At 37.0% G+C, this 15,199-nt stretch overlaps 1 protein-coding gene across 1 annotated transcript; it reads right to left on the reverse strand.

Annotated features, from left to right (window-relative positions):
* Positions 1 to 1,217: 1,217 nt before the first annotated feature.
* pigh (phosphatidylinositol glycan anchor biosynthesis, class H) lies at positions 1,218 to 15,184 on the reverse strand. The gene is made up of 4 exons (XM_022203302.2): positions 14,470 to 15,184; positions 13,133 to 13,342; positions 12,937 to 13,020; positions 1,218 to 12,785 (listed from the first exon to the last, which is right to left on the reverse strand). Exons 1-4 carry the CDS (start codon positions 14,647 to 14,649, stop codon positions 12,711 to 12,713), a joined length of 549 nt encoding a protein of 182 aa, XP_022058994.1. The 5' UTR covers positions 14,650 to 15,184; the 3' UTR covers positions 1,218 to 12,710.
* Between the last annotated feature and the right edge of the window lie 15 nt (positions 15,185 to 15,199).

Consider the following 15,199-nt stretch of genomic DNA (forward strand, 5'->3'; position numbering starts at 1 on the left):
TTTAGATCCATTTGTCTCTGTTTACTGTTTATGTACTTTATTGCTTGTTTTATGCTGTTATCCCTTTTTAAAAATGTACTTATTGATGTAACTTCTCATTATTATGATTGTTGTTTATTTTTATTGTCTATTCCACAAAAAGATTTTCAAACTTTATTTATTTTATTGTTTATTTCACTCTCTTTTTTTAACATTTATTTAATATAATTAATAATTATTGTTATTATCATTATTATTATTATTGTCATCATCATCATCACTTTTATCATCATTATTATTATTGTCATTTGTGTCTCTTACCAGTCTATTTATTTTTTCAACATTGTTTTATTGTTTTTAATTCTCTTGCCCTTCTTTATTTACACATTATTATTATTATCAATAGTAGTAGTAGTAGTAGTAGTAGTAGTAGTGTCCTTGTGTTTATGGTTTTACTCTCTAGTGTAGTTTTATTCTGCTTTCTCTGACTTAGATGTGGCATTTCATTAATTTAGCTGGTCTTGTACTGATTTAATTTGAAAATCTTTTCCTGTGTTTAACTCTTTTCATCTTCTGTTTGGACTGATGGGCCTTCTGTTCAATGGTCTTCATGAGTTTCCTCTTGTTATGTTAAAGTTGTTAACCTAAAGTCTGTTTTTTAAATGTGCTGTATAAAGAAGTTTTTGTTATTAATCGGCAATAAAACGTTTCTGATTTTTGATGCAGCAACCGAGAGACACCATCAAACAGCGATTTCCACACCAATAACAGAATCCAGTGTATTTGAATATGGCAGTTTAAGCCAGCTTGAACAATGGCTCAGCTCAACAGAATAAACGGATGTGTTTGCGGCAGCTCTCGGTTCCCCCTGACAGACCAGTCGAGCAGCTTCTTGCCTCTCTTATCTGCTGCCAGCTGGTCGGACGAGAAGTTCGTCTCGGTTACCTCACATCCACCAGGTGACTCTGCTCAAGGCGTGGCTTGAGAACACTCATTTGTCTCATTGTGCTTTTCAAAAAAATATAAATGAAAAAGTCATTTGCATTTCAACCGACTGGCAGATTAGGAAATCAGAAGGAGGGAGCTTAGCTCTCACAAAAGGAACAAACCAGTGTTATTAAAAGTTAAAGAGCAGCAGCAGCAGGTTGAGGTGATAAAAGCTTCAGGTAAATGCAGTTACTGACAGAAGAAGGGCAATGCTGGACTTTCCCAGCTAGGAAGAAACTTCTCTGATAAAATTAAAGGCAAAGGCAAAGGCAAATTTATTTATATCGCACATTTCAACAACGAGGTGATTCAAAGTGCTTTACAAAGACATTAAGACAGAAGATGACAACAATTATTAAAAGAAAAACGAGAGAAAACATTTATGAAATCATTAAAAAAAGAACACTTTTTGAAGGTAGTCACCTTTGACAACTAACATTTCAAAAAGAACAAAACATACATAATACTACCACTGGAATGACTACTAATACTTGTATCCCGCTTTAAAGTACTGAAAAGCAAAAAAAAATTTTGACATTACCAATGCCATTTTGAGTAAGAATATCTCAGTAACTACAAATATAACCCAGCTGCTTTTTTGTACAGTGACAGAAGACAGATGGAACTGTCTTGTAGAAAAATTTGGGGTCTCTGGTACCTGTCCCACACTGAGATTTTTGCCACCAAAAATAGCCAATTTAAAATCTTGTCCAACTTTGGGAGCTCATATTTTCCAAACTGAGGTACCTAGAAAGCTCCAGTTTGCTAAGTTATCACACAAGTTTGTGTAGAATGGAACCCAGGGGGTGTTAGAACACTCCTGTGCAGTATTTCTACTACTTTTAAGGTCCCAAATCCCACTCGTGAGTAGGTATCTCTTAATTTTTAGGAAGCCCCCATGGCCTGCAGAGTGTAGGGAAACACCTGGGGATGTTTGTGGGGCACTAGCTACATGCAGAGGCCTTGTTTACCAACTCACAGCTTTCTGGTATGTCTAGAGGCTGAGAAATAACCACTTAAAGATGCAAAAAACGCTGGCAAGGTTTTTTATAGCCCAAATTCTGAAAATTTCAGACCCCCACAACTCAGAAACTATTTGAGCTACAGGCCTACAATTTTGCATAGAAAGTACTTTTGTAACTATCTAATGGCATGCAAATTTAGGACTAATTTGAAAATGGTGCAGCAACCACCATCTGGTGAAACCTCATGGAATGACCCATATATATGTATACATTTTAAACTGATGTTTGTTGTGAATTGTTTAATGTTTTGTAAGACTTTAAACATATTAAGAATTGAAAAATAGAAAGAAAAAAGTAATTTACAGATTTATTCTCTTGTTTGATAAATTACAAACAATATATAGTGAAATCTATAAATTAAAAAAAACAAACAAAAGAAATCAACAAAAAACCCCAAACAAAAAGCAATAGATGAAGCTGGAAACAACATTCATATCAATAATCTGTATTTTAATAAATTCTAAATATGTTTTCCTTTAACTGAGAGAAAAAAATATGTAAATCAATGATTGAAAATACTGTTCAAATTAATTTAAAATTTAAACAGTTTTCTCTATTCGGTTAAAATTATTGATAAAATCTGGTAAAATCACACAAAAAATTATTCATTTACAGGCTGAAACTGTGGATTTTTATAACTGGTGACCCTCCTCCACCCGCTAAAAAAGCTAACATATTTTTCTAAACTCATTACATTTTTTTTTGCCAATCTTGCTGCCAGATTTTCATAGTTTTTGTGGAGTATTTTCACAGATTTTTTAAATAACGAAGTTAAAGCTTAACTAGACACCGCTGCTACATTCAGAGCATGTTTTGAGGATGCTGTCATCGTGTTACATGGCGACAAAAGAACGTTCCCAAACCAACATTCCAAAAAAATGTTGTCAGGATGTTATCGAGGCCTCAGATGACAGAGCGTTATTATAAAATTTTCCTTCAATTTATTGTGTGATGTAACTTTTTTAAAATGTTGGTTCATAATCGTCATCACTAAACATTTTTAGAATGTCTTTGGAGAATGTTACCCCACATATGGAGGAACTTTCTGAAAACTTAATTTAAAAAAAAACCTTCCCACGAAATCATTACTAGATTTTTCCCAAACTTTATCTGAATGTTTAGCTGGGAAAGTCAGCAACTACAAATTAATACATTCCAAACAATATCTAGGACTTCTAAATTATTTTAAATAACAGAAAATATAATGACCTTAAACTACCAACTAACAAATATTTTCATCGTCGATTAAGCTGTTGATTATATTCTTCATTAACTCATTAGTTGTTCGGTTGATAAACTTTCAGAAAATGGTGAAAAATGTTGATCAGTGTTTCTCACAGTTAAAGATGACGATGTTTTATCTTCAAGATCAAATGTACTCTCAAATTTACTGTTAAATTTGAACAGAATTCCATCCATTCCAATGCCATCATCTCAAATGAATATTTCATTGCTTTTTGGCCATTTATTCAGAAAATACTGCAATGCTAGCAACTTGTGCTAATAACTGCAGTTCATCAAATGTCCACTTGAGGCTCCAAGAGTGAATCAATCCCCATAGACTCCCATGTTAAAATGTCCAACTTTATAGCAGAAATAACCATGTTTACAGCCTTGTGCAAAAGCAGCTTTAGTCTCTATAGCTAATTTCCTTGTTTGTGACAACAGTATAGGGAGTTAATTTTTATACAGCTAACCCATTCAAATTGTATTTACAATTAAAATTGTACATCATTAAGGATGAAGCTGCTTTCAGACAGGTGGCTTTATAGCAGTTTGTTTATATGGCCTCAGGTCTGATCACACTCCACCTTTTTGCTCATTTTTCAATGAGCTAGGACTCATGCACTGTCAAGATGGATGCAACAACAACAACAACAAAAACAGACTGAGCTTCAAAGCTGCTCTGCAGGAAACCTCTGGGTTACATTTAAACATCTTTATATACAGTCTATGATGGGAACATTCACAGATTTATTTAAAGTCAAGGGACAGCGAATTTGTTTGTATGTATCACAGAAAAAATAGTCATTAGAGTCACTATAATAACTAGATGACCACATGGTGAATCATCATGTACAGTTCCCCAAATTCCAAAAGAGCATATCTCAGAAAACTTACACACAGGCCCGGAGTGGGACTCATTTTCAGCCCTGGACTTTCATGCCTTAAACCGGACCACTTTAGATCACGATCTATTACTATTAAAATCATGTAATTCTAGCCTTGTCTTGAAATTCACCTATCCATCCATCTTCTATACACTGCTTTATCCTCACTAGGGTCGTGGGGGGGTTGGAGCCTATCCCAGCTGACTTGGGCGAAGGTAGGGGACACCCTGGACAGGTCGCCAGGGCTCCATATACAGACAACAGCCAAGATAAAGACACAACTCAGCTGCATGAAATCCGCTAATCACTGCACATGTTAGCACCATGTGCTAACTGTGGCAAAAGAACCACATTTACCCAGGCGTGAACTAACCGTGACGTCACCCGTTGGTTTCAACGCCGAGAAAATGAAGCCCGGATTTTGCTACTTCCTGGTCGCCGTTTTGGATTTTTTGGAGCCAGTGACGTAAAAAGCGTCAAACAGACTGGACTGGAGAGCAACTAGGGGCAGGATTGGCTGAGGACTGTCTTATCCTGCCCACATTTTACCGCAGAGGCTTCTGTTGCTGTCTATCAAGTATAGCCACGCCCCCTGGCTCCGACAAATTGAACGATTTATTTAAAATTCAGTATTGATTTATTTTAAGATCGGCCACCTGATCTCTCATTCTGACCATGAAAACTAACAAGAAAAAATCCTGAGCTGTAGAAAATCAGTCTATCAAATTTTATTTTTTCCAAAAATGAATTGGGGTCTATGGAGAAAAAGCTTTTTGGAGCCAACCCTAGCGGACGGAGTGATATTGCAAGTTTTTGACACTTCCGGGTGGGCTTCAATTCTGGAGCCAGATGCTACGTTCACTTTATATGCAGTCTATGCATTTACCAAGACAACTATCCAGTACAAAGCCCTAAAATTCACCAAGAAACACATTAAAAAGGATTTTACTGCTGGAAGCTGCAAGCCAACACCTACAAAACAAACTAAAGCATTGGAGCCAAACCCGGTTCAGTGAAGAGAAGCAGAGGAAATGTTTCACTGCAGACATAAAGCAGGAAGACACTGAGCTGCTCAGGTGTTCCTGATAACACCAAGCAGCCAACTGGACAGCCAATAGGAACACAGCTTACTGGAAGTCCAGAGGGCTGGCTTAGTGAAGTAAATTTAGCAGAAAGTTAACAAAGAAAGTTGAAAACCACCTTCTGATACCTGAAATCTCTGAGTTTTCACACATAGAACGCCTGAACATGTCAAACTGGTTCCATAGTAGAACCTTCACTGTAAAAACATCATAGTATGGTGTGTTGTTGTTTAAAATACATTACGACTGGCTGTTTGGGGTCGCCGAGGAGTGACACAAAAACAGGACAAACACTGGTTTCCAGAGGGTTAGGAGGCTATTTATTTGAAAGAGTAAGTTTGTTGAGTGTGTGCATTAGAATCCTCCAAGACAAATCTTACAAAGTGGTTGCTGGAGTTATTTCAATTATGCATATATTTATGGAAAATACTGAAATGTGTTGTACACATCCAGCCACAGAACTTTCATCCATATTTTACATGAAGAACCATTTTCAACACCGCCTGCCCTTGCTCTGTTTTTTTCTGATTTTGTTTAAGCTCAATGTTTTTTTATTATCCCTTAATTTTATCTCTATAATAAGATTTTTAACAGGCAAAATACTCTTAAATTACACCAGAATACAGGAAATAGGATCAATAATTTTCAAAATTTTCTGGGGGAGGACCCCTAGACCCCCATAGCATCCCACACAAACCAAATCTCACTCTAAAGTCTGGTCACAAGTTGGCAGCTCTGTAACTTGGAGATACTTAAGTAAAGTTCTAATACCTTAAAATTCTGCTAAAGTACAGTAAATGTACTTACAGTAGTTACTTTCCACCAGAGAGGAACATGTAGCTAGAGCTAGTAATCGGTTAGCTTAGCATAAATACCAGAAACAGGGAAACTGCTAGCCTGCTTTGGTGGGAAGGTAACAAAACCTAGCAGCACTTTAAACTTAAACAACCGGAAGCAACAAGCTAAAGTTCAGCTCTTGTTATGCAAAACCTGGATTATATTAATTATTGTTGGGCCTCACTGATATGACCTGCTACAGATTCTGTTCTCATCATAGCAAAGTTTAGTTTGTATTTACATTTCAGTTTGTTGAAGAGGAAAGTGAATGAGAAAGGTGTTGAACTGAGTCTTTCGCATTTTGAAGTGTTTTTGGACAAATATTGGAAACAACCGTCCTCAAATTCCCTCACACTACTTGAAATGTGTCGCAATCTTGTGCAAGTCTCTGTGTTAATGTGACTGCATTAAGTTCAGACTTGTGCTGTGCTGAAAGTGATGTAGAAATGTTACCTGCTCCAACCTTGCAAAATGACTGTTCTGACTTTCACAGAAAAGTGAGCAGATTCACGTTCAGACATGAAAGACATGATCAAATGTTGTCAGATTAATGTACAAAAAATGTCTGGAAGGGTTTTAAATATGTTTTAGACAGGCTGGTATAGGTAGTCGCTGCGGTGAAAACGAATTTTCTGTGTTTTGTGGTTGTAAGAAACTTGGAGGTGTGAAATAAAAGCTGTAAAACAAGACACCCCTCACCCCAATAACCCCTAAAGCCAGTAACAATTCAACCCAAATGCTTTGTAACACCTAACTAACCAGTAATCATCCAGCTACAGCAATCAATCACACAAGCAGAGAGAGTTTTCTTCCTGAAGGGGGTGGGAATGATAGATTGGTTTTCAGCCCATTTAGAATGGCCGTAAAACCAGCAGCTGTGGTGAAATGAACCACCTTTGCAATATTTTGAGCAGAAATTCTGACAAATACATTGCACAGAGACTTATATAATTTGCTGTAAAGGCACAAAATAATAATCTCACTTAAATAGCTGCTGGCTGTTGTATCTGATATTGTATTTAACAGATAAGAGCGATGTTGTATCTAACTCTAAGTAAGAGAAGTGTATTTATGTACCTTTTATCAACCTCACAACCTCTGGGTGTGTCATGAAAACAATTTCCATGGATTGTTTTTCATGGTCTGTACTTGTTTTTATGAATTTTACCACATTTTGAAAGGCCTAAACACACTTCATTTATAAACCAAACATGTACAATGTGCTAAATCTGAAAGCTATAAAAAGTTATTATTAGAGCAGTTTCCAAATCCATCAGCTGCGATGATACAAACAAATGAAAAATACCATAAAGCCATATCTAATGTCCAAAATCATTCATACCCACAAAATGTATGAATTTTGGAGAATGCACCATGAATGTATCTGTATTCAGTTGATAAATAAATAACAGTATTGACAGGAAAAAGTATCAGCAGTATTAAGGAGTCTTTCAAAGTACACAAAATCCATAGAAATGCTGCAGAAATACCACAAGTTGAGGTATGATTACAGCTGCTGCTACAAACAGGGGAAATTAAGAGTCCACACCTCCAGCTGAAGAAAGCCTGTTTGTGCTCTGACAAACCTTAACTCAGCGGGGAGGTTACGGCTTTACGAGGCCTGTTCTGAGGCCCTGAGGTGTTGCTCCCAGGTTTTTCCTCCTATGAATGTTTCGCACCTCCAGCAGGGGCCATTATTAACCTGTCAGGGGGCGATTCTTCACATTGGCGTTACGCTTCGCCCCGTGAAAATCGCGCCCTGATGCTTGTTTTGTTGACCTGGAGTTCACAGACAGGACCGAGGGGAGTTTGCACACAGTCAGTTAGAACTGGAATTCATGGAAAAACAAAGCTAGAGGTCTGAACTCATGGGCATTGCTGTCATTTTGGTCGTTATCATGTAGGATAGCAAGTTGGATACAACCAAAATGACCAAAATTGAGCTAAATTTTGATTTAGAGTGATTTTTTTGTATTACCAACAGATTTCTTTTGGCTGGAATTTACATGAAGAAGTGACAAAATAGAGTAAGACATTGTGTCAGAGACGTTAATAATCAATTTTAACAGTTTTACACCCATAAAATTGCCATATATTTTAAAGAAAAGGCCGCTTATATCAAATTTAACCTGGTTGTGGTCATTTTTTAACAGGATCTCAATCATTTTATTGCACTATAAACTGAAAACAGCTGATGCAGTAGCTCTATAGTCAGTTATTAGACAATTGCAAGCCACAACTTAAAATAAAATGCCTAATACAGTTGTGGCAGTTGCACATTGTGGCTGCTCACAAGACATTTAAAGGCTATAACGCCATGTCTGAATGTTCTTTTTTAAGGTCCAGTGGACATAGCACTTTAAGCAAATTGTGTTAATAAAACCATAAAAAATGTTAGAATTTATCAGTCGTTTGTTACTTGTTTTAGTCATTTCCAGCCAAATGAAAGCACTTAGCCAAATAAAAACTCACCATAAATCAAAATTTGACATGGCTAGGCATGATTTGTGGCTTAACTGTATGTAAAAGTGCTTATGCAACTTGCTATGCTGCATGATATAAAGACCAGAATGGCATTAAAGGGGGGATTGTATATATTCTGCAGAACTTTCTATTAAGGAATTCAGATAACCTGGAAATAACGTGCAGCATTCTGAAGCAGCAGGTGTCTTTGATGTCATTTAGTAACCTTGAATCACTTTTCTAAATAAACAGGTCTGGAGTCTGAACAGAAACATGACAGATGTGGCCGACTGCCTCTGAGAGATGAAGGTGTGCGTGGTTATGAGGAAGTAAAAATCATATTTGAGGAAGAAGATGCTGATGTTTATTTATAAATATGTACAGTAAAAAAAAACAGCTCACACAACTCTATATGTCTTCAAGGTTTTTTTTTCCTCCTTTGAGAGAACATTCAAAGCAGTTAGCTTATATCATTAACACTTTGGACAAAAAGAACAGAACAAATTGTCTCGTTTAAAGTGCTGGTAAGAACTGATTCATTGAGATTCATGAAGTGTGTTGCTGCCTCCTACAGGGCAGAATAAATACAGCTCCTCTACACGCTGATGCAAATAATTCAAGAGCATGTTGCTCCATATCAAAGTAGATTTTTAATCATAAACACAGTCTGGATTATTATAAAACACAGCAACTGGCATTAATAATCATTTAAAATCTAAATACACACATAAATAAACTCAATTGTTGCATTGTATTTCTGTTTGTTAACACAGAATCACTTCAAAAGTTGGCTCCTTGGGTTGAAATACATATTTATTTAAACAGCACTTATCAAAAATATAGTAACAAAGTGCTTTATAAGTCAAACAATATTAAAAACTAATTAACAGTAGCTTTAAAGTTGCACAGAAATAAGCTGGAGTACATATTATGATTAAAATAAGCAAATAAATATTAAATAATTCAATCAATGAGCAAAAATAAGAGTTGAGAGAACGCTTTTGTATCAAGTATGTTTTAAGAAGTGGCTGAGATGATTAAAGGGGATTCAGATGACAAAACCCTTTGAATATGCATTTCTGTGTTTTTAATCAATCAATCAGTTTGTAGTCATATCGGGCTCTTCAAACAAATCAAATGTAGTTTAAAGCGGTTTCCAAGTGACTGACAAAGCATTTAAGAGGGGTTTAAAAGAGGATTAAGAGTTCTAGAGGGTGTTTCAGAAAGAGGCTGCCATAGATAATAATAATAAAAAAAAACAACAACAAAAGACACAAAAAGCCTGATTACATTCTGGATTAGATTATGGAATGGCTTAGACTATGTGAAGTTACCAAAAATATCTGAAAAATGATTCTAAAATTTACTGGGAGGCACTGAAGAATCTAAAACAGGAGCAATGTGCTTTAATATGGACTACACACGTGGACAAAATTGTTGGTACCCCTCAGTTAAAGAAGGAAAAACCCACAATTCTCACTGAAATCACTTGAAACTCACAAAAGTAACAATAAATAAAAAATTATTGAAAATTAAATAATCAAAAACAGCCATTACTTTTGAATTGTTGATTAACATCATTATTTAAAAAAACAAACTAATGAAACAGGCCTGGACAAAAATGATGGTACCTCTATAAAAGATTGAAAACTATTTGACCAGAGTGACATGATTAACTCAGGTGTGTCATTTAATTGACATCACAGGTGTTTCCAAACTCATAATCAGTCAGTCTGCCTATTTAAAGGGAGACAAGTAGTCACCCTGCTGTTTGGTGAAAAGGTGTATACCACACTGAACATGGACAACAGAAAGCGAAGGAGAGAATTGTCCCAGGACATCCGAAAAAAAATTATAGACAAACATCTTAAAGGTAAAGGCTATAAGACCATCTCTAAACAGCTTGAAGTTCCTGTGACAACAGTGGCTCATATTATTCAGAAGTTCAAGACCCACGGGACAGTAGCCAACCTCCCTGGACGTGGCCGCAAGAGGAAAATTGATGACAAATTGAAGAGACGGATCGTTCCAATTGTATCCAAAGAGCCCAGAGCAACCTCCAAAGAAATTAAAGGTGAACTCCAAGGCCAAGGTACATCAGTGTCAGATCGCACCATTCGTCGTTGTTTGAGCCAAAGTGGACTTCATGGGAGACGACCAAGGAGGACACCACTGCTGAAAAAAACTCATAAAAAAGCCAGACTGGAATTTGCAAAAATGCATGTTGACAAGCCACAAAGCTTCTGGGAGAATGTCCTTTGGACAGATGAGACCAAACTGGAGCTTTTTGGTAAGGCACATCAACTCTATGTTCATAGACTCAAAAACCAAGCATACGAAGAAAAGAGCACTGTCCCTACGGTGAAACATGGAGGAGGCTCAGTAATGTTTTGGGGCTGCTTTGCTGCATCTGGCACAGGGTGTCTTGAAAGTGTGCAAGGTACGATGAAATCTGAAGACTATCAAGGCATTCTGGAGAGAAATGTGCTGCCTAGTGTCAGAAAGCTTGGTCTCAGTCGCAGGTCATGGGTCTTCCAACAGGACAACCATCCAAAACACACAGCCAAAAACACCCAAGAATGGCTGAGAGAAAAGCGTTGGACTATTCTAAAGTGGCCTTCTATGAGCCCAGATCTGAATCCCATTGAACATATGTGGAAGGAGCTGAAACATGCCATTTGGAGAAGACACCCATCAAACCTGAGACAACTGGAGCTGTTTGCTCATGAGGAGTGGGAAAAAAAACCTGTTGACAGCTGCAGAACGCTCATTGACAAATACAGAAATCGTTTAATTGCAGTGATTGCCTCAAAAGGTTGTGCAACAAAATATTAAGTTATGGGTACCATCATTTTTGTCCAGCCCTATTTCATTAGTTTGTTTTTTAAATAATTATGTTAATCAACAATTCAAAAGTGATGGCTGATTTTGATTATTTAATTTTCAATACATTTTTATTTATTGTTACTTTTGTGAGTTTCAAGTGATTTCAGTGAGAATTGTGGGTTTTTCCTTCTTTAACTGAGGGGTACCAACAATTTTGTCCACGTGTGTACATTTCAGGCAAACTGTAATTGTGTTGGCAGAAAAACAAACTATACAGCTGAGTTTTTCAAGCTGAAACTGCTATCATAGGCGACACTGAGGATTTTACAGTTTTTCTGACAGATAATGTAGATGTTTGAAAGCATTAACTGTGCCAACACCAATGACTATGACCTCAGTCTCCTCAATATTTAGCTGCAGGACGCTCAGAACCATGTGTGTTCTTTTGATAAAAATCTGAGGAAATTAAAGAACAAATGCAACTGAATATCATTTGCAAAATAATGGAAGCTCACATCAGGCCTGTAGATGCCCCAGGGGCAACATGTGGCAGCAGAAAGGGAACCAGTCCTATTTTGCATAAACTACTGAAGCAACTTCACAACTAAGTACAACATTTCAACACTATTATGGGTCCTTTCCTCAGTATTTACTTCATGTCAGGACTCAAACATGATGCTACAGCTTCTTTTCTTGCTCTAATTTAAGGGTTCCTGGATGCACTGCATGTTTTTTATGTGCAGGCTCCAGCAAGATGCATTATAAACAGGAGAAAAAAACACTGAAAAGGTCAGTTTAGTTGCAAAAAACAAACAATGTCGGTTGTATGAAAACATTTTGGCTACAGAAATGATGACGCTGATGAAATGAGAAACTCTGTCGGCAGTGTCTTCCAATTTTTGGCACCAAACGAGGCAACACAAGTGAGTAGTTTGACCATTTAAATCAGCAGCAAAAAGGCCTGTATAACGAGTACGAAGCCATCCGAAGCTAAAACAGTATTTCATATGCCTCCGTCAGTGTCATCCTAAAATAGCTCCCAAATAGCTTTTTCTGCATTTCTTTTTTTTTTTTTTTTCCTCCATACCGATGCACTCCCCCACAAATCACAATCACAATCTTTCTGGAATGATTGTTTTAAAATTAAATTACTCAAGTCACCTGCTGAAATTTCCTGCATTTTGCTCACATGACAGCATATACTGCAGAAAAACAAAACACCACAGTAACAGTTTTAATACTGTGCAGCCCTACTTGAAGTGTGTAATCACAACAGTGTAAAAAGGGGAAAATATTGAAAAATGTATGAACCAAACAAACCATTACCAAAATAAACATAGAAAGCAGACATAAAAAGTAGAAGTAAAAAGTAAAAATGTTGCCTAGCTATGAGTTGTGCGTCACTGGCTCTTTGAAAGAATCTCCTGACAGCTTTTGTAAACTTTCACCAAACAGTTGAGCCTCGGCTTTGAACTCTGAAAGACAAAGAAAGAGAGTTCTTCAGAAACAGGTCCTTGCATGTTCGAACAGGCTTTTTACAGGAGGTAAACAAGTAACAAAACACTGAAACTAACTTGCCCAAAGGGTGTTTTTAGAGATGTGGGAAAGCCTTACAGTTACTCTCACCTGAAATAACGGAACAACACTGGACACCGCGTTCGGTTCTGAAGGATCCTTCAGTAGGACACAAAGGTAGTAGATGATCTGATGCTGAAAGAAAAGCATCAGATGTTAATCTATTTTCTTACAAATGCAAACTAGCAACACAACTATAGAATGGTAAAATACACATTCGCACACAAGGTTTAATGAACTTATGCACCATGTAAATAGCTTCATTGATGACGATATCTTTGATCTTGCTCATCTCTATGAAAGTGGTGATCTCGCGGCCCGAAGCGTAGCTGGACGACACCTGGATCCCTAAAGAACCAATGATGAGGAGTGACTCGTGGTCCACCTTCACAAAGTGGATGTGGAACATCATCCCGACGAGGGTGATGAGGATGGCGCTCGACAGAACAGCTGTGTTCTGAAACAAAAAAAGGGAACATTGATTGGAGGTTTTGATGGCTGTTGAGCGCTTTTCCTGTCACAAAATGAGTCTTTATGGGCAACTACAGTAGACATTAAGTAAGACAGTAGACAGTGCCATTCCAAAGGCATTGAGTCTGCATTTCATGAATGTTCCCGTTATTTCTAACCATTTCACCAAAAAAAAACTAAAAGTCTCTACACATAAGTAAACAAAACTCATTGTTTTAAAAAAAAGATATTCATTCTCAAATCTTACAATTTTGACACAGATCACTTTAAAACCTTTTGTAGATGTGCCATAAATTCTGCTATGACTATTGGGAGCATATTCTTTCATCAGATGAGAATAAGATGTATAAGATGTAATAAGATAAGAAATAGAAGCGACAAGAACAACAAACGAATGAAAAGAGAGCAAAAATAAATCCAAAAATAATACAGTACGTCAATATTTTTAAGCAACCAAACACTGCAATACACGACAATATAGTGCAGATATGAAATATAGAATACATTCTATCAGGAATATACTACATATAAAGAAAAAAGTTGATAAAAATAAATATATAATACACTTTGATTTGCTGATAGTAAACATTTCCACGAATAACTTCACTCTGAGAGACCCTGTCCTTTTATCGTGTCTTTTCTATTGTAATAAAAATACAAGAACAACGTGATTATATTTGTAAACTACAGATTCAAAGCTTTTATATGATGTATAACATGTTGTGATTTCCATGAGTGATGCCATCGTAGGCCATCTGGACTGCTGGACTAATGCATGTTTGGTGTGAACCTTATCAGGACTACCACAATGAATGTATAGGTCTGACAATGACGCACAGAAATGGCAGTCTGATGAGTGCAAAGGCTATGGAGATGACATATATAAATATGCCATGAAAGCCTGCGGACAATCAAAATACTGGCTTATAAGATGAATTGTTAGTTTTTTAATTTGACATTAGAGGAATAGAAAATCCACTATTCAACTTAGGTAGGGAAATTACTGTGTGCTCACGTAGTGGTGAAACATTGACATTTAAGTGAAACTGCACAGGAGTGTACACACACTTCTGGTGTGTACTGCTACTTAATAATAAAGTCTCACAGGCCTACCTGTGTGATGAAGAACACCGCGTACGCCAGCAGCCACACTGAGCAGGTGTACACCATCACCTTGCCGATGGACACTTTGGGGGAGCTGACAGTGAACTCCCGGCAGAAGCTGGAGTGACTCTGACAGTCCAGAGATATAGTTTTACCGCTGATGTCCGTGAACGTTTCGTCCTCCATCATGAATGAGCCAAAAACACAGAAAAAAGCATGAAGGAGAAAAGTTAGCACTGAGTAAACAGTTAGCTGAGGCTAGCACTGAGCTAACGGTGGCTAGCTGTTGCGAGTAGGCAAGGTCAGCAGCATAAGATAGAAATCGATAAATTCTTAGCGACGAAAAAGAGGGGAAAAATTATAAATGCATTACGAAGCCGCAAAATTTATCATAATAACAATAAAGTAAGAGAAAGGGCAATATTCCGAAGACAAGTAAAACTATTTGTTGCCAAAATCAACGCCGACTTCGGATGCGCTATTTGTTTTACACCAGGGTGTCCCGGGTATATGTAGCCTAGTAAAAGCGGCTAACAAACACAAAAGATGAGGAAACTGCAGCAAGCGGGGTTTATGGCAACAAAGATATGCTTTTAGATAATTATCACACTTAAGAATTTAACATATCTTAATTGTCAATTAATATTAACAAGATGCGAGCCAGTTTCTGTTGTTGTCTCCGTGTAACTGTGTAGATTCGGCGTGCGCTGGTTCACATTAGAAGCTACCCTACAGCAGC

This window comes from Acanthochromis polyacanthus, chromosome 16 (assembly GCF_021347895.1).
Source record: "Acanthochromis polyacanthus isolate Apoly-LR-REF ecotype Palm Island chromosome 16, KAUST_Apoly_ChrSc, whole genome shotgun sequence".
In the NCBI taxonomy this organism is placed as follows: Eukaryota; Metazoa; Chordata; class Actinopteri; family Pomacentridae; genus Acanthochromis; species Acanthochromis polyacanthus.